The following is a 25337-nucleotide window of genomic DNA, read 5'->3' as shown; positions in this document are numbered from 1 at the left end:
GGACTATTAGGAATCCCTGCCCACAGCTCTGCTTACTTGCAAATTACAGGGTGCCCCTTATTTGCTCCGGGTCTTGGTTCTTCTATGTTCGATACGTGGAAAAAAAATGGTTTGTCTAATATTACTCAATTTTTCAGCTCTGGTTCTGGATCGGCCCATCTCCTAAGTTTTCAAGATTTAAAGTCGCAATACTCCTTATCCAATAAAGATCACTACGGATTTCTACAAGTACGTCATTTCATCCAGGGGTTACTCCGGGATAACCCGTCTCTTCCATGTGGACTTCCATTACGCAACCTGCTACTTGGTCTTAACGGTAAAAGGACTAGATGTGCGGAATACTACAAAGCGATGTTGGATCTCCTGCCCACTCAGTATCCTACTCGACTGGCATCCCGATGGAGTGCTGTTCTTCACACATCCCTCACGACTGATGAGCTTCAAAACTGTTTTGCGAAACTTCTTAAGGTTGTGGAGGATGTCTCTCTCAGGGATCAGCAATATAAAATCCTACACTTTGCTTTTTACTCCCAACAACAAGCCTTTTATATGCACCTGGTCTCTTCATCTGCCTGTTTGCGTTGTTCACATCCCCTGCCAGACCTTTTGCATAATCTCTGGTCTTGCTCTGCTATACAAGTTCTATGGACAGCAGTACAGAATGTCTTATCAAATATATGGAAAAAGCAAATACCTCTAGCGCCGGAAATCTGGATTCTGGGTGCTTCTACAGATTCTATGGAGTGGTGTTCCCCGCATCAATCTTTACTTGTGGATAAGATGGCTTTAATGGCGAAGGCAACCATTTTGGCGTTATGGATTGAGCCTCACCCTGATTTCTTGTCACTTTGGACCAAGAAGCTTCATAACCTGATACATATGGAATATCTGACGGCTGTCTCTATGCTTTCCAAACAAAAAGCTAAGTTTCTTCAAATTTGGGGAGAGTATATTTCAACTCTTTCACCAGATCTTCAAACACAACTGTTGCCTAGCCTAAAAGGAACCTCCCACGATACTTACCATTTTCAGTAACACCAAGTTCCTTGCCATTTTTTTTAGTCACCTCTAACATGCTCTAGCGGGACTGGTGACATTGGACTTATTTGGTCTGCCTTATATATAATATGCATATATTTGTACTACATAAGACTCTCCTAGTTCCGCCTGATCTATGGTTAAGGCAGTTTGTCCCTTGTATTTTACAGATATGCTACTGTGGTGATATGTTTCGTCTGACTCCTGATTGGTTGACATACCCTTGAGTACCAGGGGAAGGGTGGGAGGGTGGGAGGGGGGTGGAAAGGGGGGGGGGAGGGTTTTTCTCAAATCTAGAAAATGCCTCAGATGCAGCCCATGAGCCTTCTGGTTGTTCTCCCGCTTGACCGGGTATACTATAACCGTAATGGGATACCTTGTATCTTTGCTGTCTATGAGATTATTGTTGTGGTAGAGACTATGGTTGAACTCTGGAAGATGTTGTTCACATGTTATTACAATTAAAATTATGTTTCAAAAAAAAAAAAAAAAAAAAAGAAATTTCCGTCCATTTCCTTCCCCCTCATTCTCCCTCCCCCTTATTCTCCCTTCCCCTCCCCCACATTCTCCCTTCCACCTCCTCCTCCCCCTCATTCTCCTCTCCCCCTCATTCTCCCTCCCCCTCCTCTCCCTTCCACCTCCCCCTCCCCCTCATTCTCCCTTTCCCCTTCCCCTCATTCTCCCTCCCCTTCATTCTCCCTTCCACCTCCCTCTCACTCATTCTCCCCCTCCCCCCTCATTCTCCCTTCCACCTCTCCCTTCCCCATTCTCCCTCCCACCTCTATTCTCCCTCCCACTCCTTCTCACCTCACTCTCTCCTCCCTCCCCCTCCCCTCAGTCAATCCCCTCCTCTCCCAGCTCATTCACAACCCCTTCGGATGGCGCGCGCGTGCCGCCGCTGCTACGGGTCCTCGCCGCTGCCGCCGCTGCTACGGGTCATCCCAGCGCTATTTTTGTCAACAGGCAAACTCTGGCCGACGTGCTCGCCCGCGCATGCGCGGTAGAGCTGCTCTCTACTGCGCATTTGCGGGCTGTCAGTCAGAGCCCATTTATAAGGTAGATTGTTGCATTGTATCTACTGCTATCCTCTGTACTGTTCCAGATTCAGTAACTCAAGACCATTATGCTGAAACGGGTGCAGAGACACTGGAATCTACATACATTTGTATCCCATACAGGAACCTCGGTATATAAAAGTTAAAAATAAATAAATAAATAAATGTGGTGGAATTGTAGAAAGTTGAGACATTTTGGGGAGAAATACATAGGGATATAGAAGCAATTACATGCACAAGAGTGGAGCTTCTTCCTCGGATATGTCTAATAGACAGTTGGAGGGAGCTAGACATCCCCCCAAAACCCCAAAAAATTGGTGTCCCTTTTCCTTCATGTAGGACAGCTCACAACAGCGTACTTTTGGATGGTGTCACTCCAACAAGAATTTTGGCTGTAGCAGAGGTTACAACATTAGAGCACTCTCAGCATTGAATGGCAGAACTGAGGGGAATGATAATATTTGGGATAAATACTGGCAATGGCAGAAAACCATTTTACAAACAACTACATGAGTGACTGTTTTGACATTGTGGGATGCGTAGGGTATTCAATTTGATGTGACAATGTGATTTAATAGTCTCTCGTTGCTTTGTACGGACCAGACTTCCTAAATTGTTAAGCAATAATTTTCGTTCATGTGTCTTGAACTATAATAAAAATAAAGAGTTTAAAAAAAAAAAAACCCTGCAGGTGTGTTGTGATGGGCAAATCTGAACCTGCCTGCATCAACTTACATTATTACAATGCATCTTGACAGATAGTACAATCCATATGGAACTGCTTGAGAAATATGAACTGTAAATTAGAATCCGCTGTCAAAAAATAGATTTAGATTCACCCTGGGTTACTGGTGACTTTAAGTTTGAAACAAAACTTCAAACTAGGATGAGTTGCCTCTCCCCAATTTTAATTTAGTTAAGAATTAAGCAAAGTACGTCTTCCTCCTCACTGGCAAACAAGAAAAATGTGGCGTGTTTGGTAGAGGGTGACTCCATTTATTTTATTAATTGCTGCTTTTAGAGATATTGCCCTCCCAAGAGTGCCTTGCAATTGTAAAAATAAAGCAAAGTAGCAATCTAGTACAGAAAGCTAAATTAACAAGTGAATCAAAGGGGAAACTAACCTAAGGGATTGCCTGCTAGGCAAAGCTAGCTGAAAGAAGGTGGTGCAGGAGGGGGCATCTTGAATATTTATTTATTTATTTATTTAACAGTTTTTTATACCGACCTTCATAGTAAATAACCATATCGGATCGGTTTACATTTAACAGAGGGTATAACTGAAGGAACAATTCAGGTAAACAATAAATAACCATAGATAGGAATAAGTCAAAGTTACAATCAACGGGAGTCAAGAACTTGGAAGCTTAAAAACAAGCTGGAAGGAAGATAAAGGCAAGTATTAATTATGAAAGATACGATAGAGAGAACGGGTTAAAGCTTGAAAGTGCTTTAACCTGGAGGTACCAGAGTCCATAGTTCATGAAAATAAATGCCAAGGCCGGATGAGAGTGGAAGCCATTAGTGATTGTCTGGAGGATCGGAGAAGGCTTGGTGGAAGAGCCACGTCTTGAGTCTTTTTCTGAAAGTTAAGAGGCAGGGTTCCAATCTGAGGTTTGCAGGGATGTTATTCCAAATAGATGGGCCTGCTATCGAAAAAGCTCTGTCTTTGGTCGTGGAGAGACGTGTGGCCTTAGTCGGAGGAAATTGTAGAGAGCCTTTGAGAACCTCTCTAGTTGGTCTGTTAGAGGAGTGGAGTTTGAATGGGATTTCCAAGTCGAGTTGAAGTTGATGATGGATGGTTTTGTGAATTAGGGTGATTGATTTGTATAGGATTCTAAAATTTACTGGTAACCAATGTAGGTTACTGAGGATGGGTGAGATGTGTTCACCGCGGCTGGTGCTGGTCAGCAGTCTCGCTGCCGCATTTTGTAACATCTGCAGTGGTTTGGTGGTAGATTTGGGGAGGCCTAGGAAGAGTGCACTGCAGTAGTCTATTTTGGCGAATAGTAGCGCTTGTAGGACTGTCCTGAAGTCCTGGAAAAATAGTAATGGTTTAAGACGTTTTAGAACCTGTAGTCTGTAGAAGCAATCCTTGGAGGTTGTGTTGACCATTTTCTTTAAGTTTAGTCGATTGTCTAGTATTGCCCCAAGGTCTCTAACATGCTTACAGGTAATGTGAGAATTGTGAGGTGATGGTGGCGGAAAATTGTTTTCATTTGAGGAGATGAGGAGTAGCTCTGTCTTTGAGGCATTGAGGACCAGGTTTAAGCTGTTAAGTAGATTGGTGATGGAAAGAAGGCAATTATTCCAATGGGTAAGAGCTTTTGAGATAGATTCTGTTATAGGGATTAGAATCTGCACGTCGTCTGCATACAGATAATGAATTAAGTTGAGATCCGATAACAGTTGGCAGAGGGGGAGAAGATAAATGTTGAAGAGGGTTGGAGATAAGGAGGATCCTTGTGGTACACCTACGGTTGAATTTGTTAGGGGAGACTCTTTGTTGTTGATTTTGACCTTAAAAGTTCTATTGCTGAGGAAGGACTTGAACCATTTTTGGGCTGATCCAGAGATGCCGATATCTGCTAGGCGATCTAGAAGGATGGAGTGGTTGACTGTATCAAATGCTGCCGAGATGTCCAACAGGACTAATAGAAAGGAATGTCCTTTGTCTAACCCCATTAGGATATGATCTGTAAGTGAGATGAGGAGGGTTTCCGTGTTGCGTGCTTTGCGGAAACCATATTGCGAAGGGAATAGGATATTATGGTCCTCTAGATATTCAGAAAGCTGGGTGTTTACCAGTTTCTCCGTAAGTTTGGCAACGAATGGGAGATTAGAAATGGGTCTGAAATTCGCCAGAACATTGGGGTCTAAATTATGTTTCTTGAGGAGGGGCTTGAGAGAAGCGTTTTTTAGACTGTCTGGGTAACTTCCTTGAGTTAGAAGGCCGTTGATGTTGCTTGTCAGAGGTCCTGAGATCGTGTTCGGGATGAGAAGCAGGAGTTTCGATGGGATATTATCAGCCGGATGGCTAGAAGGTTTCTGTTTTTTTAGGAGGGATTCGATCTCTTTGGTGGAAATATATTCGAAACTGTCGAACTTGGGTCTACTAAGGGAGTTGGAATTCTCTCCTGACTTGAGAGGTGTAGTGTTTGGAGGGAGGAGGGCGAGGGTATTTAGAGTTTTCTGTTGAAAAAATGCAGTGAGCTCATTCGCCTTGGTTAGAGCTTGTTCATCTGGAATAGATCTGGAATATCAGAGAGTGTGGGTTCATCTGGAATAGATCTGGAATATCAGAGAGTGTGGGTGGAAAATGCACAAAACCTAGAGGAGGCAATTTTTACATGGGAAGGTAAGATGCAGAGAGCAGTGTGGAACACGGCAAAGGACTGGGAAGAAAAGGTAAAGCTATGACACCCTACCCCATCAGTTTTATGGGGTTGGTGCTCAGGGGCAATGACCTGAACAGTCTTGATATTTTTTTAACTTGTGGTCTATCAGTTGGAATAGTGTATCAAAGGTGAAAGTACTCAAGTGTAAAGCATGACAGTGCTTTCTGTGTCAGCACAGTTTTATTTCGGTCAAGACCTCAAATGATGACAGACAACTTCAAATCTGTGGTTCCAAAATGTCTGACTTTTATTTACAAGCTGCTCCACAGACACATCTGCGTATACACAGTTTTCATAAATCTCTGCTGAGTAATGGGCAGCCCCCCAAGCATGGATGTGTGGGTGCTGCAAATAACCGGGCGCCCGATGGATCCGAGCGGGTGCTGCCCCCCCCCCCCCCCATCACACCAGGCTTCCAGAGTTGTGTGGGGGCAAGGGGGGTCCCTTCTCCTTCCCTACCTTGATGGTGGTGATAGTGCCAGCAACCTGGACCCAGCACCCCAAGGTGAAGCGTCGTGAATGAAGGGGCTGTTGCTGCTCGTGACGCCGTTCCTCCCAGTTGGTCCAGCATCGGGCGTGGTGATCTCATCATAATGCGCCCCAACACCGAACCATTCAATTGGCCTGGAGGAGCGGTGCGATGACGACGACTGGGGAGAGGAGACCGGTGGGAAATTTAAAACCTGCCGGCTCCTCTTGTTCAGCCTCTTCCTTTCTGGGCCCCAACGCAGTGCGATTCACGCACGAATTGTGCGGTGGGGGTGCCCTGATCGCGGGCCTTCAGGCAAGTATGGTTGGTGTGGGCAGTGGCCGGGTCCGGGTTTGGAGCCACAATTGAGCCGTCGGGGAGAGCTGTATAGGTGGCGTCCATGTGGTCAGGAAAGCCGTCCTGGCAATGGGGCAGATATGGAGAATAGGTTGCCGATGGCACCACGGGCCAATAGGGGATGGGAACGTGCAGCACCAAGTATCGAACGAATGCAGTAGTCTGCCGTCCTTGGAGAGTTGCATAGTGTGGCAGTCGGTCGGCCAGCCTTGCTTTGGCGGGCTCATGCAGGTTGAGCAGCCTCCTTAGGCGAGGCCCCACTCTGAGGCTTTTCGTTGCGCGCTGTGTGGTAGGCCACAACGGCTTTTTGCGCACTTTCTAAGGCTGCCCTCCACTGGATTGTCTGTCCGGCGAGTGTGTCTCAGTTTTGGGCACCCAATGGGGCCTCTGTGCGCCCATGTTAAGCGACGTGTAGTGGCCACACGCTTTCCTGTGCATGTAGATGGTACTGTGCGTTTAAGGTTTTTTTGTGTGCTTCAATTTTGGCAACCTAGGTGTGTGCACTTAAGTTTAGGATGGATAATTTTTAGGCGCCTAGTATAGCACCTAACTAAAAAAAAAACAAAAACAGCTAGTCACATGCCTCTGGCCACCGCTCAATGCATTGTTGGCTATCATGGCGTCTGTGCCTATGAAGCCAAAGCATCTTTCTCTTTGCACTGCTTGTCATCTACAGGCATCTCAGACAGGAGTGCCCGGCGATTTGTGCCAGCGCTGTTTGGAGGCTCAGGGTGAATTGTCTTCCTCTGACTTCCCAACTGGATGTGGGTCTGAGTAAAGACTATTCAGGTGGATCACCTAATTTTGGAACTCTCTTAACTGGTTCCTCAGCAGGGTATGGTAGCTCAGTGAGTACACCTTAGATACATCCCGGTCTGGATGCTTCTACATTTTCATAGGTAGAATTTTCCAGGGGTTGCAATCCTTTCTTCAGGTGCAGTCCTCAGCCCTGTCCCAGCTCCTATAGCAGTGGCGCAGGTGGAAACCTTGCCTGTATCTTTTTGGGGGCGGAAGGACACTGGTGGCTATATGTTCTGCGCGCCTAATTTCCGAACTGCAGGCCTTGTCTTGCCGGGAGCTGTTCCTTCAGGTGACTCCAGAGGTTTTGGAACCTTTCCAGAAGACAGATTGCCTGTTTGTCCTTCATGATGGAAGGAAGCAGGACAAACCAGCTTTGCGGGCTTCAGTAGCACGCTAGATTAAGGAGGTGGTCCTGGCAGCATAGGTGGATTCTCCGGCAAGCTGGGGTCAGTGCAGGAGTATATATACTGTGACGTCAGCTTGCTCCATCTCCATATGCGGGTAGTGTGGCGGGATCCGCATGAAATGGGCCAAACCTATGTCCATCCTTTCATGGTGTGCGTTTGGTGCCCAGGTCGGCAAGGCTTCTGAAGCAGGGGTCTGCACATGGCATTCTCCTGGATGTGGCCAGCAGTCAGCTCAGGGGTCAGATAGTGCACGACAGAGGGGATCATTAACTGGGTGCATGTATTTGTTCGAACAGCTTTGGTTATGCATGCAGAGCCCGCTACAGTGCAGCCCTTGTTCACATGCTTGGACGCTATTTTGGGTGCTTATGAGATGCACAGCGGTTTCACAATGCTTGAGTATGTATTTACTTTTTTTTTTTTATTATTTTAAATTCTTTTAATATACCGATGCTCAAGACCAGGTCTTATCGTACTGGTTTACAATAAACTAGGGGGTAAACCAGTTAACACTGAAAGCGAAAGTTACATTACAACAGGGAATGTGGAACAAGGCTGTTAGAAAAAATGATGGGGCCTTTTTTTGCGAGGAAATGGCCAGTGGCTCCACTTGTCTTGGGGAAGACAGATGTCAGCCTCTAGCTCATAGGAATCACGGTGCTATCGTTTGACTCCAAGGTGAGCTTGCAGTCCTTTCGCAGCGAGCAGGCATGAGGCAGGCAAGCCAATCGCTTGCAAGTCCCTAGCGGCTTTTGTTGGAGATACAACCGGGGACCCTGTGCCTCTGCCAATTGCAGATATAGGCACATCTGTAATCGGTGCCCAGCACTTCACACAGAAAACAATTGCTTCACTGGGATCGGATTGTTGCTCCGATCCCAGTGAAGTGGCGGGCAGTGCTTCCTGGTCAGCATGTTACCTTAATAGGGTGGGGGCGAATAATTTGCTGTGCTGTTTCCCCACACAGGTCAGCTGTAATCCTTTAAGGTGGTCAGTGCCCCTTCGGTGTGCATTCTGGCCAGCATTGTCAGGGTGAAACTCAGGAGGGAGGTTCAGCTGGGACAGAATACTGCTTGGTACAGTATGCGTCGTTTGATGCCGTATTGGATCTATGGGGATCTTATGGACAGGGCACCCTCATGGCATAGGCGGACATCGAGTATACCTTTTGGCTATTGCTGGCTCACCCGAGCAATTTTCCACTGTTCTGTTTCCATTTCGAAGGGGCTTTCTGTTGCGACGGATGTCAGCCAATATGATGCTGGATTTCATGCATCTGTTTTGAAACATTCAGTGCCTTCCTGCATTGGGCAACCACAGGGGCATGTAGGCTGGCATCACCGGTTCACTAACTGGATGATTTCTTGTTTATAGAAAGAGGAGGTATACTCGAATGTATTAAGTTGTTTGACATATTTCATGAGCTGTTGGCGTCCCTTTGGCAGAGGATAATTCTCAAGGCCCGGTAACGGTACTTACTTTCCTAGGGATTGAGCTTGATTCCATGCAAATGGAATCCAGACTCCCAAGTGGCAAGCTAGCGAAACGTGCCAATCTGGAGTCTATCACCATGCGTAGCAAGAAAGTCACATTGAGGCACATGAGGTCCCTTGTAGGCAGCCTGGCCTTTGCCATGCAAGTTATTCCTGTGGGCAGGGTTTTCCTGTGCCACCTAATCCAGTTCACAAAGAGTCTGGTTTGTAACCACCACTTGCGGATAAGCAGGACAATTAGGGAAGACCTAGCTTTATGGTCTAAGTCCCTAAAGGATTGTAACGGTGTTTCAGCATGGCTTCCTAGACCAGTCAGCAGCGATAACATCCAAGTATATTCATGCATCAGGAGGCATAAGTTTTGGTGTATATGTTGAAGGAGCTTGATGCACAGTGTGCTGGCCAGACCACTGGACAGTGGATGGCCCAACCAGGAACATAACATTTCCTGAGATGTTTTCCCATTGTAGTCACAGTGCACATCTGGGGTGAGGAGCTTGGTTGTCAGTGGGTGGTATTGTGGTGTGACAATGCAATGGTGGTACGGTCAGTGAATGAGAAGACTTCCAGGTGCCTCCTGGTGTCAGAGTTGCGGTGGGAATTTGTGTTGTGCGGTTTGCGTATGAACATTGTGGTGCCAGTGAGGCATGTTCTTAGAATGTGTGGTGAGATGGTGGATTCTCTCTCTTGCTGCAAGTGGTCCCTGTTCGGGTGGCTGGTGCTACAAACAGAGCTGATCAGCGGAGAGATACCCAGGGCAGCCGTGGTCCTTCGGAACCAGATGGTGCGCAAGATGCTGCGAAGATCACTCGCTCCATCCATATCATTACATTCACAGCTACAACAAGGTGAGGCATACTTCATTGCAAACAGCTGGTCCAGTCACTGGGCTCCAGAGGATCTCTTGATTAGCGGCATAGTACACGCTAAATGGCAGGGACCATCCGGGAACATGGTTCAATCGCAGCTAACTGCTCTGGAATTCTTCTCGAAGATGGAAACAGGCTGCGCAGACCAGTATTTCGCAATCAAGGGGTGTTGCAGGGCTGGGCCTGGGAGCACTTGCCACGGCACGAAATGCAGAGACTGCTGACCCATAACCTCCTGTTACTGCCTTGGTGTGTCCTGCCTGTGGTAGCAGTGGACGAGTTTGAGGCTGCACTCTTCTGGGTTGCTTTTGCGCTTGCATTTTTGGAGGGACCCACAAAGCAAAGCGGTAGTCGGTCTAGGGTAGCCACGGATGTGAAGAAAACAAAAAGCAAGACCGACGCCTTGGAAAGAAGATTTATTCAATAGAACAGAACCCGCCCGACTCTGGCCGAGTTTATTTTATTTATTTTCAATTAGAGAACTTTTTATGATTTACGGGATCCAGCTATGACTTATAAATCAATTTGATAATATTGTATTTTTATTTATTTATTTATTTGTTTATTTATTTTGGATTTTTATATACCGACATTCATGTGGTAGATTACATATTACATATCATATCGGTTTACAGTGAAATGTAATGATTGCAAAGAACATTACAAAGAACAAGGTAATAAGGAACTGGAAGCAAAGGAGTAAAAATTAAGAACATATTGGAAACTGTTAAATAGTGACCACAAAAGGAGTGGGAAGACTCTTAAACAAAATCCAATCCAATGAGACATTGAACTATATAACTTTTATGTTCTTCTTATTCTTTAGCTGACAATTCTGACACAACATATTGTGCCTGAGTACATACTCTTTAAATTATTCGATCTTAAGGTAATATTTGTTCTTTCTCTGTTCTTGATTTTAACACTTGTCAATCCATCTCCTCTTTCGTTTGATCTTTGAATGTATATTATACTTTATTTCAGTCTTATTTTATTTATTTTATATAATTGGTATTGGGTTGTTTTATACTTGTATTAAAGCAAATATTTACTATATTTTTTAGAGCCCTTGATGCAGTCAAAAGGACGAAACTCGGCCAGAGTCAGGCGGGATCTGTTCTATTGAATAAATCTTCTTTCCAAGGCGTCTGTTTTGCTCTTGCATTTTTGGAGCCTTGCGTGTTGACGCGTTTGCAGTGCTATCACGGAGCGCATCACAGCTATGGGGCATGTGGTGGGAGGACATTAGTGTCTCGATTCACACACTATGCCTAGGATTGAGACATACCGATCGAGGGGCATGCGATCAGTTCATTAGGTTCACAGCAGTCAAAGGTCGAGTAACATGTCTAGTTGTGACCGCGACTCTATACTTAACTTTGCACCCAAAGTAGTGGTTTGTTCTTACTTCAGTTTTCAGCGGGCCTCAGAGTGAGTGTTTCAGCACTCACTCTTTCTGCACCGGAGCCGCTTCTAGTGATGCCACTATTGGTCTCCCACAAACTGTCATACAGCAGATGGGCCGATGTTGGTCCGGAGCTTTTGCATCATATATTAGGCATGCCGATGGTTCCCCTGTGTTTGTGCCGGGTTGGGTGCATACTGCCTTGGGGTCAACACTCAGCATTTGGCCACGGATGATGAATGTCAGGCCTGGGGGATTGGGCCTTGATGGATCGACGGCCAGGCACATTAAAGAGGGGCTCTGGTGGGGCCTGCTGTGTAGTGGCCTGCCCGGAACCTATCCAGTGATGGCGGTCACGATGCCTGTCCAGGGGTTCACAGGGGTGAGACCCCCTCAGTTCCATGCGGTTTCATTATAATCCACCTTGGTAGCACTGATTTGGAGAACGGCGCTGGCCTCGTTCGGTTGAACATGATCAGGGATGACCTGATCCACCATACCTCATCGAGGCCTTCCTCAAGAATCTGCTGGTCCGAAATCATACCCCGGTAAAAAATGTGGAGCATTGGATGGCTGGGAAGATACCGTGCCAAGTTCAACCGGCAGGTAACCAAGGCCATTCAGTGGATGGGTGGCTATCATTTGAGGCATGAATGGGAGGGCATTCATTGTGCAAAATTGTATGCTCCTGACAGATGCATTTGTCAAACATGGGATGATTTGTTTCAGCAGGTTCTGCAGAGGTTATTCATTGGTTTGATGCAGGAGCTGAAGCCATTTGGTGTGGGGCGAGCCCATAATGCATGGGCGGAAGGGTACTTCCTGGCCCATGCATGACAGGATCTCTGTGGCGGCAATGACAGAGTCCAGGAAAGGCTATTGTAACACTGAAAGCATTAAAAGGAAGCAGGGAGGTGCTGATAAGGAAGAGAGGGGCCTTAGGTCCACCACTCGGCGATTGGCCTTGGATGACTAATGTCAGGCCTGGCCAGGCATGTTTGAGAAGGCATCCAATGGAACCTGCTGCGTGGTAGCCTGCCCAGGACCCCTCCGGTGAAGGCGGTCATGATGCCGGTCTGGGCACTCGCATGGGGTGAGACCCCCTCAGTTCCACTTGGGCGGATGCACATGACCCCCTCAGTTCTGCTTTGGCGGATGGAATCAGAGATATTGTCACCTGCCCGGTGGTCAGTGGTGGCAGGACTCGGTGCCTGAATTAGACTCTCCTGTTAGGGTATTCTAATAAATGGCTGTGGCCATTTGCATCCCAGTAATGTGTCATGTTTTCCTTTGTGTGGAATGATGCAGTGTCTGGCCAGGATGGGTGGGGTGGGACATGGGTGTCAGGGCTGCCCAGTTATTGGAGACTGAGCATTTCACATTTCACAAATGAGGGATCCCTGAAGTTATTGAACAAATCACCAAATATCTTCTCTTACACGAGACAAAAGGATTTAAATGGCATAATGCCTTTTCCTTGCCCCTCATTGAGCATTTCTGGATTCCTTCCCTCGTTTTCCACCCTGGAATTCATCCCTTTCATAGGTGAATTTATAGTGGGAGTCAGTTCCCTTAGGATGGCTATAGTTGTTAGGAGCTGTTTTGTTACTCACTATTCCATGTCCTCACCAGACTGAACTTCTTTCACACATGGGACTGCATATTCCTCCAAAGAACTCAGTCTCACTAAGAGCCAGTCATTTCTTCTCTTGCCATGCTTCTGGAAGTGTCTCTGTATCTCAGCTCCTGTCTGCACAACTGCTCCACACACATATTATGCTTCACACACTGTCTGATCACACTCTGAACACTTCCGCCTAGAACATGCTCATAAAGCTCTCTGGGGCACTACCACTAGGGCTCAACATATAGGGGCTCATACTTCTGGAATATACTATGTGGTATGGGTGCTACTTCTCAAGAGAAACAACAGTTTTTTAGATTGGTGTCACGGTTTCACCTGCTGTACGGCCTCACCGTGCCCTGGTTCTACTCACTATGACACTTCCCCACCAGCAGAGGCCTCCAGCAAGCTCTGATACCAGCTATCTGAGTCTCTTCTTCACTGTCCACCTGACTCAACAGTTCCTACATTACTTAAGCCAGCCTGACCAGTCCACCAATGCCTCTTCATCAAGTTACTTTGGCTTTCCTTTCTTGCCTTGTGGCTTACCCAGGTCTCCTGTCCTACCTTGCAGTCTACACAGGCTTTCTTGCATGCCCTGTGTCCTCTCTTGGCCTCCTGCCTCCCAGGCCTCCTTGCCAGGTTCTCTGGCCTCCTAGGTCTACTTGTCTTGCTCTGCTTGCCTTCCAGGCCTCCTTCCCTTGCTCCCTGGCCCCTAGGTCTCTCTGCCTTACCTTTCAACCTCTGGTGCTGCTAGGTTCTCCTAGCCAACCTTATGCCCTGTTGGGCTTCTCTGTTCATTGTTACCTGTCCTTGTCTAGTCCAGTCCTGTCCTTGTCTAGTCCAATCTTGTCTTGTCTTGTGCCGCCCTGTGCGGTCCTTATTCTGTTCTGTGCCACTCTGTCCAGGTCCTTGTCTGTTTCCTAGTCTTGCCCTTGTTCCTGGTTCAGCTTGTACACTGTACCTAGCCCCAGCTTGTACTCCATAGCCAATCCCCAGTATGAGCCTGTATTAAACCTTGTCTGTCTCCAGCTCCTGCCACACCTCAATATCAGATCAGCCTCCAGCCTTGTTTGTCTCCAGCTCCCACCACACCTCAGTATCAGCTCAACCTCCAGCCTTGTTTGTCTCCAGTTCCTGCCACACCTCGTTATCAGCTCAGCCTCCAGCCACGTCTCTATCAAACTCCTGCCAAGCCCCAGCAGTAGCCCAGCTTCCAACGAAAGACCAGCCATGATGTACACCAAGAGACAAGCCCTACCGGTCCCCAGAACCCAAGGGCACAATGTGCAGGGGAGGAGGCTGGCTAGGCAGAAGACCAGCGCTCATCCAGCCCTGCAGTCCTGTACCACTCCTGTGGAGATGTATCCTGACTCCAGATTGGCACCCCATGACAATAGGCATGGGAACAAGGACTAGACACAGAGAGAATATAAAGGAGGATGGCATTATAATATTTTAATATATGCAATATATAGTCCTTGTGTTTACATTCATTATACTGGCTGCACCAGCACATCATATCTCTCAAGGTCTGTCATGAATAAAAATGATCTAAATTACTGTAGTTGAGGGAAAAGCAAAATATTGCTGTTAATGAAAGAACATAAAAATCTTGGGGTGATTGTGTGGAGATCTGAAGGCATCAAAGCAATGTGACATGGCAGTGGCTAAAGCCAGAGGGATGCTGGACCACACAGAGAGAAATAACCAGCAGGAAAAGGAAGGTGATAATGCCCTTGTACAGGTCCTTAGTGAGGCCTCACCTGGAGGCCAACCGTGTTCAGTTCTGGAGACCATATCTCAAAAAGGATAGAGGCAGAGGCAGTTTAGAGAAAAGCAATCAAAATGGTTTGGGGTTTATTTTGGAAGACTTATGAGGAGAGGCTGAAGGATCTAAATATGTATACCGTGGAGTATAGGAAGTGCAGGGGAGATATGATACAGACATTCAGATACCTGAAAGGCTTTAATGATGTACAGACACCAAATCTTTTCTATTGGAAAGAAAACTGTAGAACTAGGAGTCACAATATGAAACTCCAAGGGGATCGACTGAAAACCAACATTAGAAAATATTTCTTCACTGAAAGGGTGGTAGATGCCTGGAGTGCTTTCCTGGAAGAGGTGGTGAAAAGAAAAACAATAATGGAATTCAAAAGGGCATGGGATAAGCACTGCAGATTCCCTACAGGCTAGAGGATGGAAATGGAAAAAATAGGGTTAACCTATATTCACTTTGACAGTAACTTTCAAAACGGTGCATGTGCACACATTTGTGCGCATAAGTCGGCCTGCGCCCAGGAACGCAGCCATTTTATAACATACGTGCGCATATGGGCGTGTATGTTATATAATAGCCTGGCTGCACACACGTGTGCCAGAGGTTTTAAGCGGGTGTGCGCATGTGTGCACAAATGCCGCTTCTGCCGCATAAATTGAGGGATTTTAAAAGGGGCGCGCACCAACACTATTCCCAGTTTTACCAGTTCGTCCCCAGTTCGCCCAGTTAAGAGAGAGGTCCTTCAAACCCCCATCTATAATAGCCTTCACTCTCCCCAGTTAGCCTCGACCCTTCAAAAGCCCACAGATCTGCCTGTTTTTCTTTTTTTTAACTTATACCTCCACCATGGCAGAAGTAAAGTCACGTGGCAGGGTACCTCAGCATGTGCTGGATTGTGAAAGTATTTTCGTGCACATCTCAGGTTGACGCCCCGAAATGCCCACACCCCGCTCCTTTTAGGAAACTTTCAAGATGTGCACGCTCTGGGAGATACACGTGCATCTCGGTGGCTTTTTAAATCTGCTCGGCACAAGTGAGCCCAACATATTTGCACACCACCTAATTAATGTGCATGTCGGGCTTTTAAAATTCACCTTTTTAAGTATAACACTTCTGCGTGGGAGTAACCTGCACAGAGCTGCCGTTACTACCAAAAGCAACTTGCTGGGCAGACTGGATGGAATTTTGGGTTTTATCTGCACCATTTATTGTGTTACTATGCTACATCAAAGTCACAATCTTCAGATGCTATAACATATGGCATATTTTCTATCAAATTGATCTTTTTATGTTCTCTAGATATAAAATTTTGCAGTTCTGATTGTAATTCACATTCAGAAAGTTACGTGGTTAATGTATTTGTTTTTGTTTTTTTAATGGCCCACTACTATTACTTTGGGGTTCCAGCTCAATCAGAACCTGCCTTGTTCGTAATTGGTCAAGGTTCCTCCTGCATTATTTTTAGGGGTGGGGAACTTGGCAGTTTCTTCATGGTCGTTTGGGCTTCCAGCTTAGCTGGGGCTAGCATCTAGCACCATGAGCCTTTACTCACAGATTCCATGGGTTTGGAAGGGGATATCCCCTTCCATCTCACCTAGCCCAGTTATCCCAGCAGCGGTGCTTGGCAGAGGCACCTTCTGAAGCCCTGCAGTACTGGGCTCTAAATTTGGCATCCAGTTATTGCTATTGCATGACAACTGGTACTTCCTCCCTCAGAGACTGTGAATACTATCTCCATAGCATTTCCTGCACCGGCCAACTCAGAGAGCAGAAGACCTGACCCAGAGATCAAACTCAGTGTCCTCTGCATAGTAGTGAGAAGCAATGCTACTGAGCTTCCCAGCCAGCTTCTCCTGCATTTTTAACTACCTCCTACTTCTAGCCAAAGCCATCACAGCAACACTCCCCAGCCAAGGGCCCACATCTGGAACCTGGTACACACACATCCCAAATCTAGACACTAAATGATGCTCAGGCGTCCTCATCCCTTAGAAGAGTAAGCACTGCCTCCGCACTCTTCCCAGCCCTGAGTTGCTCAAGGAGTAGAAATCTGACTGAGAAATAGATCCTACAACTCCCACAGCACATACATAGCACTACTGTTGAGCCATCAGCCCAGCCTATTCTTTTTTCCCCTTGGCATTGCTTATAGCTTCTTACCTGCATTTTGTAAAAGTAGGTTCAAATTTAAGTACAGTATATAATACTATATATATATATGTACTGTATATATCTGAAAGAAATGTGCTATAAAGCATAAATGCCACAACAATATTATCCAGTAAAGTCTTAAAGTAGTAAGACTATACAAAAAATGTTTTAACTAAATTCCACACTATTAATGTCTCCTTGTACAAATCAGTCAAAGTGGGGGCAATTTTCAGAGGGATTCTCCACGGGCAAAAGAGTGCGATGCTGTGAAGAAAAACACTTTGAAAATTTGCCTCTTCTTTCCATGCAGGGAAAAGGGGCTGGGTTATGGCTGCCATGGCAAAGTACACACGGGGCAATTGTGCTTAACTCCTTGTGCTTACTTCCCAATGGGGTGTTTACACCTGCAAAAAAAACATTGCAGATACTGATGTACCTCAAGTCCCCCGCAGGCCAACACCTTTTCTAAGGGAAATTCTCCAGGGCGTTTCCCTCTGAAAACGGGCCTGCACACCTGAAGATATAAAGTACCCATGAGCCTTCAAGTTCCAGGGTGAGGGAGGTGGGGGACTGGAAGATTGAAAATTGTTCTTCTCATCATTATCAGAGTTCTGGTAAGTAAGAAATTCTGGCAGGCTCCCCGAATCTGTAGGGCTACTTTGTGCTTTTTAAAAAAAATCATTAAGTTCCTTTTCAGTTTGAATAAAAAAAAAAAAAACCACCGGAACTTTACAATCTGCTGCATGAATCAAAGTCAAACAAATCTGCTTGGAAACAGTGATACGACTTTCTTTTCAGGAAAAAGTATTTGTCAGTATTTAGAGTTGGGATTTTAAAATGTATTTTAACACCCCCTCCCCCTTCTCCATTGTTATTTTTTTTCCAAAGGAAAACTTTAATGAGGCTGAAGAGGTTTATCGTACTGGAATAGAAAACTGTCCCGAGAACTCTGACTTGCATAACAACTACGGTGTTTTCTTAGTCGATACCGGTGAGTCCCATGACTGCTCTATTGGGATGGGATGGGAGGGGGAGGGGACCCTGTTTTCAGAAGAGTTATGCCTCAACTTCCTGACAGTGTACCATCACTATTAAAGAAACAAAATCAACTTTGTTATGTAATATGCCAGATATTTAAAGAATGTTAGAAGCCGAGCAGAAATCAAGGAGGGGGAAGCGTTGTTAATCAGCACAAGACAAAAAAGCCCCATAGCCGCCTCTGTGTGTGGAGTGAGGAAAGGGAGTTGTCCTTACAGTAGATTGTTTGTGGTAAGTTGAGTGTACAGAAGAATTATTTTGCTCTGTGCCTCTGTAACATCATTACAGAGGCACTGAGCAAACGTACGCACCTGCGTCCACTTTAAAAATGATCCCACTGAATCTACCGACACAACGGCAAATAATTAAATGTACAATCTAAACCCAAGTCTACAATCCATGCTTCCTAAAATCTCCACACACGTTCCCTATGAAAATTTGCATGTATACTTTCTAAATTCAAAAATTGACCACAAAAGTTCAAACTCCTCACCAGTTCTGCTTCCGGGAATGGCTTCCCCAGTCCAGGTAAACTTGCACGCAAACAGGACTTGCGCACGTAAGTTATACCCACTTGTTGGGCGGACAGTTCTGTAACAGACCATAGCTCTGTGTAAAATACTGTTTTACATGGAAATCCCACTGAAAGTTACCCTCCCTAAGCACAAAATCATGTTTAATCTGAACAGCATACAGTGTGCAGTATAGAGAAATGGCCACGCTATCAGGCCGATGCAGTATGGACGTGCTAAAAACGTGCATCCAAACTGGGCACGTTTTTTAATACATGCACAATCTCCTCTCCTGGGCACCTGATGCAATAAACAAATGAGCTGCTGTGCTAAAAAGGACGTACTAGAGATACATTGTGCATCCCTAGCATGTTCATGACATCAGGCATCCAGGAGACGTGGCTGTGCGCGGGTTAGGAAAACTGACACTCAATTTACAAGCGTCTGTTTTTTCCCGCAGCAGCGATTTTACTGGCACAATATGCACACAATATACATGACCCACAGCATGTATATTGTGGGTGTACATTGTGCACCCTGGAATTGTTTTTTTTTTATGTCAATTTTTTTTTTTTGCATGATAATGCTTTCTGTGGTTTTTCCTACTTAGTATGGCAACAATCCTGAGTAGGAGGAACCACAGAAATACAGGTTTTTTTTGTTTTAAGTTGAACCCTTGATGTGTGGGAAGACCTTATGCCTTTTTCAGGGCAGGCATAAAATGTTACGGGTTAAAAAGTGCTCCTTGGACGCACAGGGATTGTTTGCATTGCAGGGTAATAGCTAATAGCCTCATCTACGTGGCATTTACATGTGATGAGCGCTATTAGCTATACTTTTGTTTGGATGCGCATTTTGGATGCACTGATCCCCTTTTTGCATGGGGGGGTTATGGACACGCGACCAAAATGCGTGTCCAACTGCTTGTTAGGTTGGACGCACTTTATTGCTTTGGCCCCTATGTAAGTGGAGTAAAATTATGCAGTGTATTGATCACAGTACCAAACTGCAGCCAGAGATACTGAAAACCTCTGCAGCCAGCCAACAGCCTGAATGCAAAAATCTTGTTCCACAGATACATTATCAAGGGAAAGCAGAGTAAAAAAGAGAGTGAGTACCTATGTTTCTATAACATAAAGGTTTGATTTTCAGAAGGACTTTTTTGTCACTTACTGTAAGTAGTTTACAACAATATTAGCAGACCAACTGCCTGATTCACTAAGGCTTTTCTCCTATTCTGTGTCTATGGGAAAATACCTTGATGACTCAGGCCTTAAGTTGGTAGAAAGGGGAGTACTGTGCTAGCCTATTAAAATATCATTTGTAAAAGACCAACAAATTAGTTGGATAGATAGAGAGGATGCCTATATTAGGCTAACAAATAGTCTGAGATTCAGCTTTTGGTAGTGCTAAGGACCCTCCCTCATAAGGAATATTTTCTTACATGCAAATTCAGACCAAAACTAAAATAATCCTGGAGATGAGGATGAATCTTTATCTATTTAGAACAGCCATTTTTTTTAAAAAGTTATAGTCCCTGTAGAAAGAACTATGACTTTTCCCTACAGCATGCCTTAGAGTCATTACCAGTGTTTCAAACCAATTGCCTTTTCCAGAGTCTAGCAAATTTTAAAATCCCAAAGTAAAATTTCAGCAACAATGTTAAGTGTCCTCTAGGACAGCGTTTCTCAACTACTGGTCCGTGGCCTGGCAGCATCCCCAGCAACTTTTATGCCGGTCTGCAGATTGGCAGTCCTTACAGGAGGAAGCGGACCCACCATGCTGCAGCTGCCCTCTGCAACTGAATAAATACCAGCTCCCTGCAACCTCAAGTGAGACATTCTCTACAGCTGTAAACTGCTGGGCCAAAAATGTCCTGGTAGCACCTTCAGTCTGGGTCCCACAGTGCTGCACATTGCTGCTGCTGCTGCTGCTTCCAGGGACAGAACGACGGCACTCTAGTTCTTCACTATTGCCGGCACTGAAAAGCTGATAAGGCAAGCAGTCTAAATATGAATACTGTCCTTAGCTGAGCTCCAGATGCCACCTCTCTGTTGTGGTTCTTAGAAAATAAGAATGCTTAAAGCCACTAGCTGTAGAGAAAAGGTTTTTATTAAAATGTTGTAAAATAATATAAATCTTGGACATTAAATAATAAGGTGCCTTATGAAGAGGCAGAGTGCCATGCAAGACACTAGTATAAGCTCCCTCTCAAATGATTTTACTGATAACACAGCATTATATAAAATTTCAGTTGTATATTTCCAACCCTTAAACTAGGTTACATAATTGTCAAAATTTCTATGATTGGTTTTCGGTTATAAACAATCTGAATGGCCATATGGTCATTTAATTTTCGTCTCACATGTAAATGTTTTTTTTTTTAATTTGCCAGCGTTAGCAACCTTATGTTTTTTCTAAGAATATTTTCTATAATCTTAGATGGAATATCAGTTGGTCTCGACCTAGTTCAAGATATGTTTCTACAATCTTAGATAAAATATAAACTGACCTTGTCCCTGTTTTAGATGGACTGTCAAATAATCTCATATCAGTTCAAACTTTTCTAGAACCTTATAGCTTAGCATCTTTATCTAGCTTACAGCGTCTGATTGTCTATACAAATAACTACAACATTACAACACAAATGTCATGTTACAATGTTATACCTGTTAGCAATTGTAAAGGCTGCTCATGTCAAAAAGTGTTTCACTGAGACTAAGTGTCTATGAGCACCCAAATCAGTTCCAGTTGCAGGCTTTGCAGCCACGAAGGCTGCTGAATATGCCAAACCCTTAAAGGGGCAGAGTCTACTCCCACTGTCATCAATGGAGGTATTTTTATTCCCTTAGCTACACTATCCTCTGAAATGAGAAGACCTGATTTTTTTTTCTCTTCCCCTGCTCTGGGTGCAAGAAGCACAGCTCCTCTGGCATAATTCTTGTAATTAAAACATTAGCGGGTGGCTGGGTTGAGACTGGGAGAGATTCCTGAAGGAGGGGAACATATGCATTTCCCCCCTTCACTCCGTATTTTGGCCACAGAGAAGACATCCCCCCCCCCCCCCCTTGCTCTTCAAGCACAGAAGGGAATGCCTTGTCCCCCACACTTCAGGTATCTCCCCAACTCTAATAGCCAACCGATCCACTTCAGTTTAAGTGATCAGTCAACTGATCCCTGGCATCAAAAAGATTGAAAACACAAAACACTGCTGTAAGATGTTATTCTATAAATAGGTGGAATGTCAATCCAGCTGCCTATTTCTTCTAGAATTTATTAGCTATATGGTTTGTAAAATTAAGAGTGCATATAATCTTTTACCATCGTCATTTAATTTTTATTATTTAGCACCTATTATCATCATCATTATTATCAGTTGGCTCTTTCTTAAAATAGGTATGTAGCACCACCTAGTGGTTATTTGAAGCTTATTCCATCTGAGACCTTTTGCTTCACTTACTAAAGAAAACTGTATCCTGGCGTAGTGCAGCAGAATAATTTTAAAGTACACAGATCAAGCCGCAACACTCTGTTTCAAACATAATTGTACTATGAAGGTTTATTTTTGTTAATTCTTTACATTGTTCCCATTGTTCAGAAGAGTGTCTCACATGGAAAAAAATATATATTCTGAGCGAAATGCTTTGTCCTATCACAGCCAATGTAAAACAAATAAATCCTATGAGTGTGAGAGAAATTATTATTGGCTTGCTAGCATGACTGCTCCGAGAGCTTCAGGAGGAATTACAAGAGGGACCTCTCATAGAAACTGCAACATGATTGATACAAGGCAATTATTATTGCATATCCTATGTGCTTTTAAAACACTACACCACACATGGAGATGACAGTTTTCTTTCAGAGGGAGGACCGAGTTGCCAAATGTCCTGGTTTTCTGGAAGGAGAAGCAGGATATCTGTGATCATTCCAAAAGTGTGGTTGAGTTTAAAGGATTCATAATCGTCTCCTTTTCTTAAGTCCTTTCTATATTCATTACTCTTCAAAGTACCCAAAAAGGTTTCACTGGTAACAAGTCGCGTACTGCATCTCCGCAAATCTTTTAGTCATATGAAAGTAAATTGTCTACTCCATTCGTCAGGTGTGCTATCATCTGTAAAATGTATTCATCTGCTTCCAGGTCTCACATCTTGCCACATACCACTGCCATCACAGGGGCTGTGAGCAAGGTAGCTGGGATGCGGAATAACTAGCTTTGTAGCAATTAAACTGTCTTTCCCACTCAGGGAACCTGCATGCGCCGCATGGGGTATGTCAAGCTTCTGTGCAACTGAGCTACGGGAGCTAGAAGTCACTGCACGCATGGTCCCCAGGAGATTAAACTTGTCACCAACTTCCTCACAGCACTTCCAGAATTAGTTTACTATTATTATTGTGCCACAGAACTACATTTCATTGTGAATTTGAAATTTCAACTCAGTCGTGTTTGCTGTAGAGGTGTAGCTTACTCTAAAACCAAATGTGGAGGCTGTCAGGCACGGTACTGGTTTTAGGTAGATTAAATAAATGGCTAGGAGCAGGACTGAGACCACTCACATATATCAGAGTCAACCAGGTAGCGGTAATTTTGATCATTATTGACGGGAAGCAGAGTTAAACTGGCAAGTGGACTGGAACTCCTTAAAGTAAAACCATGTAGCGCCCTTTCCCTCGCCCAACAGCTGAATTCCAGGTCTAAAGTACTTTTTAAAAATGTTCTGTTGTTGAATGTTTGCTTAATGTTAGCAATATGATGTGAGTCTCTCTTGGCTTTTAGTAGTTCACTGTTCCTACATTTAGTGCTTGAGATAGTCGACATTTTTAAGGAGAAAAAACAAATGTCATTCCATGCTGAAGATGCTGATAAATTTGTGAGCTCTGAGTTCCTATTTCCGTATGATATAGGAGTTCCTGAGAAAGCCACGGCCCATTACCTGCAAGCGATTAAGCTCCGTCCAAAGCATCACGTTGCCATGGTTAATCTTGGGAGACTGTATCGCTCTTTGGGGCAGAACAAAGAAGCTGAAACTTGGTACAAGCGGTAAGAGCTAGAGATGTAAGTTCTGCTGCTGCTTGCTCACAGCATCGGTAATGTCTCTACTATGAAACCTTCCAAGGCACCTGCTAGAGATCTTTTTCATAAAACTGGCCATTTCTCTCCTGTAACACTTTGGTTTTAATTTTTTGACCATTTTAGGGAACAGAGTACCTTGTAGTTTTGCTATCTGATTATTTGTGGTTTGTTTTTCCAGTGAATGCTGACCTTAAGCTTTGCTTTTTTTTTTTTTTTTACTGGTTGCACAAGAAATTAAAGAAACCTTTTGCTGTAAATGTCCCCACTGACCGAAGCAACTAAAACAAACTCACTCTACTTCCACCCATAGTCTTGCAGTGCCTCCCCACTGTCCGGTGATGAACAGAAGTGTTTTTACTCTCTGCTTCCATGTGTAAGGCCAATAAACAATGTCAGATTCCATAGTGGAACTTCCTCACAGTAGGGTTTAGTGGGGACTATGAGTACCAGTTGTGAGTTGAAATACATGATTCATCTAGCATACCGCTGAGCTACAGTCTCGCTGTGGCCCAGCTAGCAGAGGATTGCTCTCAGCTGAGTGAATGTGATGCTTATATTATGCACCTCATCAAGACGTAAATCTCTGCAGTTGGATTAAAAAGATGCTGAAGTATGTGCCCCAATTCTGAGAGTCTGTTGAAGAGAACAGTTTCTCCCATCTCAGCAACACAAACGCCTAAACATCTCTTTCATGTAGTTTTTGTTAATTCTCTGATTTTAGAGCATTGACAGTCACAAGGAACTCAGAGATTCTGTCACCGCTTGGAGCTCTTTACTACAATACGGGACGGTATGAAGAAGCTTTGCAGGTTTATAGAGAATCTGTCGCGCTGCAGCCATCAAACAAGGAGATTCGACTAGCACTGGTCAGTACATACACTTCAGGGAAATCATGGTCAGGCATGGGGCAAATTTTTAAAGCTGTAATCATGAACTGTGGGCTCGATGTAATAAGATATGGGTTAAAACTGTATGTAGGTTAAACACATTTTTAACTCCTGATGCCTTAAGCTAAGAGTATACTAATGCATCTGAAATTTAAAAAGTGTTCAGACTGGAAAACATTTACACAAATCCATCTTAAAATGCACGTTCAGCACAGGCCAATCACACATTTTAAACTCGGGGGAGCAGGGGAGTCTCTCAAAATATTATATGTGCACAAAACTCATGTTTTCTATGCATACAAGATTTTTATGCACACAGAACAAGATTTGTTTGCATAAAATATGATTTATGCACAAAAAATGCTTTCAGTACAGAAACTTTCAGATTTTAAAAGGCCTATGCATGCTAAAGCCATGAAATACATGCTTGTCTCTGGCCATTGCGTGCCACGTGGATTTTAAAAACTGGCTGCATACATGCGTATCCTACTGGTACACGCACAAATGCAAAAAACAAAAAAATGGGTGGGGCATGGGCGGAGTCTGGGCGGGGCATGGGTGGTTTGGATCTGTAAGTTAAAATGTGCTCATAAGTTCTTATGTGCACGAGCATGTACCAGGGTCCCCTACCACATAAATTTACTTCTGCTATGGAGGAGGTGTAAGTAGGAAAACAAAAAAACTAGGCTGCTCAGCAGGGTTTCAAGGATCGGGGCAGATAGAGTAAAAGAAAGGCTAGTTGGGTGGGAGGCTAAGGAAGTCTTATTATTTAACTGAATGGACTGGGGAAATGGGTATTGCCGTTGGCGCACATATCTTACAAAATCTTCCAGCTTACGCGGTAGACTGCGGTATTTGCACGCAGACATATAAAATTGTCCGCACATGTATGCGTGTCTTGTCGATTTTATAATGTGCATGCATATACACATACGTTATACATTGGATGTGTCAATGTGCGCATGCTGGAAAACACGTG

At 44.6% G+C, this 25337-nt stretch overlaps 1 protein-coding gene across 3 annotated transcripts in view; it reads left to right on the top strand.

The window, feature by feature from the left end:
• TMTC1 (transmembrane O-mannosyltransferase targeting cadherins 1) overlaps positions 1-25337 on the top strand; it is a 717359-nt gene that overhangs the window by 651586 nt on the left and 40436 nt on the right. For all 3 annotated transcript variants that reach the window (XR_003856434.1, XM_029599999.1, XM_029599998.1), the window contains 3 exons: positions 17739-17841; positions 23303-23438; positions 24193-24337. Coding sequence is in view for 2 of the 3 variants with exons in the window: in XM_029599999.1 (XP_029455859.1) it covers positions 17739-17841; positions 23303-23438; positions 24193-24337 (384 nt within the window). In the remaining variant the exon portion in view is untranslated. The remainder of the gene's footprint in view (positions 1-17738; positions 17842-23302; positions 23439-24192; positions 24338-25337) is intronic.

The sequence above is a fragment of the Rhinatrema bivittatum genome, chromosome 4 (genome assembly GCF_901001135.1).
Source record: "Rhinatrema bivittatum chromosome 4, aRhiBiv1.1, whole genome shotgun sequence".
NCBI lineage: Eukaryota > Metazoa > Chordata > Amphibia > Gymnophiona > Rhinatrematidae > Rhinatrema > Rhinatrema bivittatum.
This window is presented reverse-complemented; position numbering and strand designations above follow the sequence as displayed.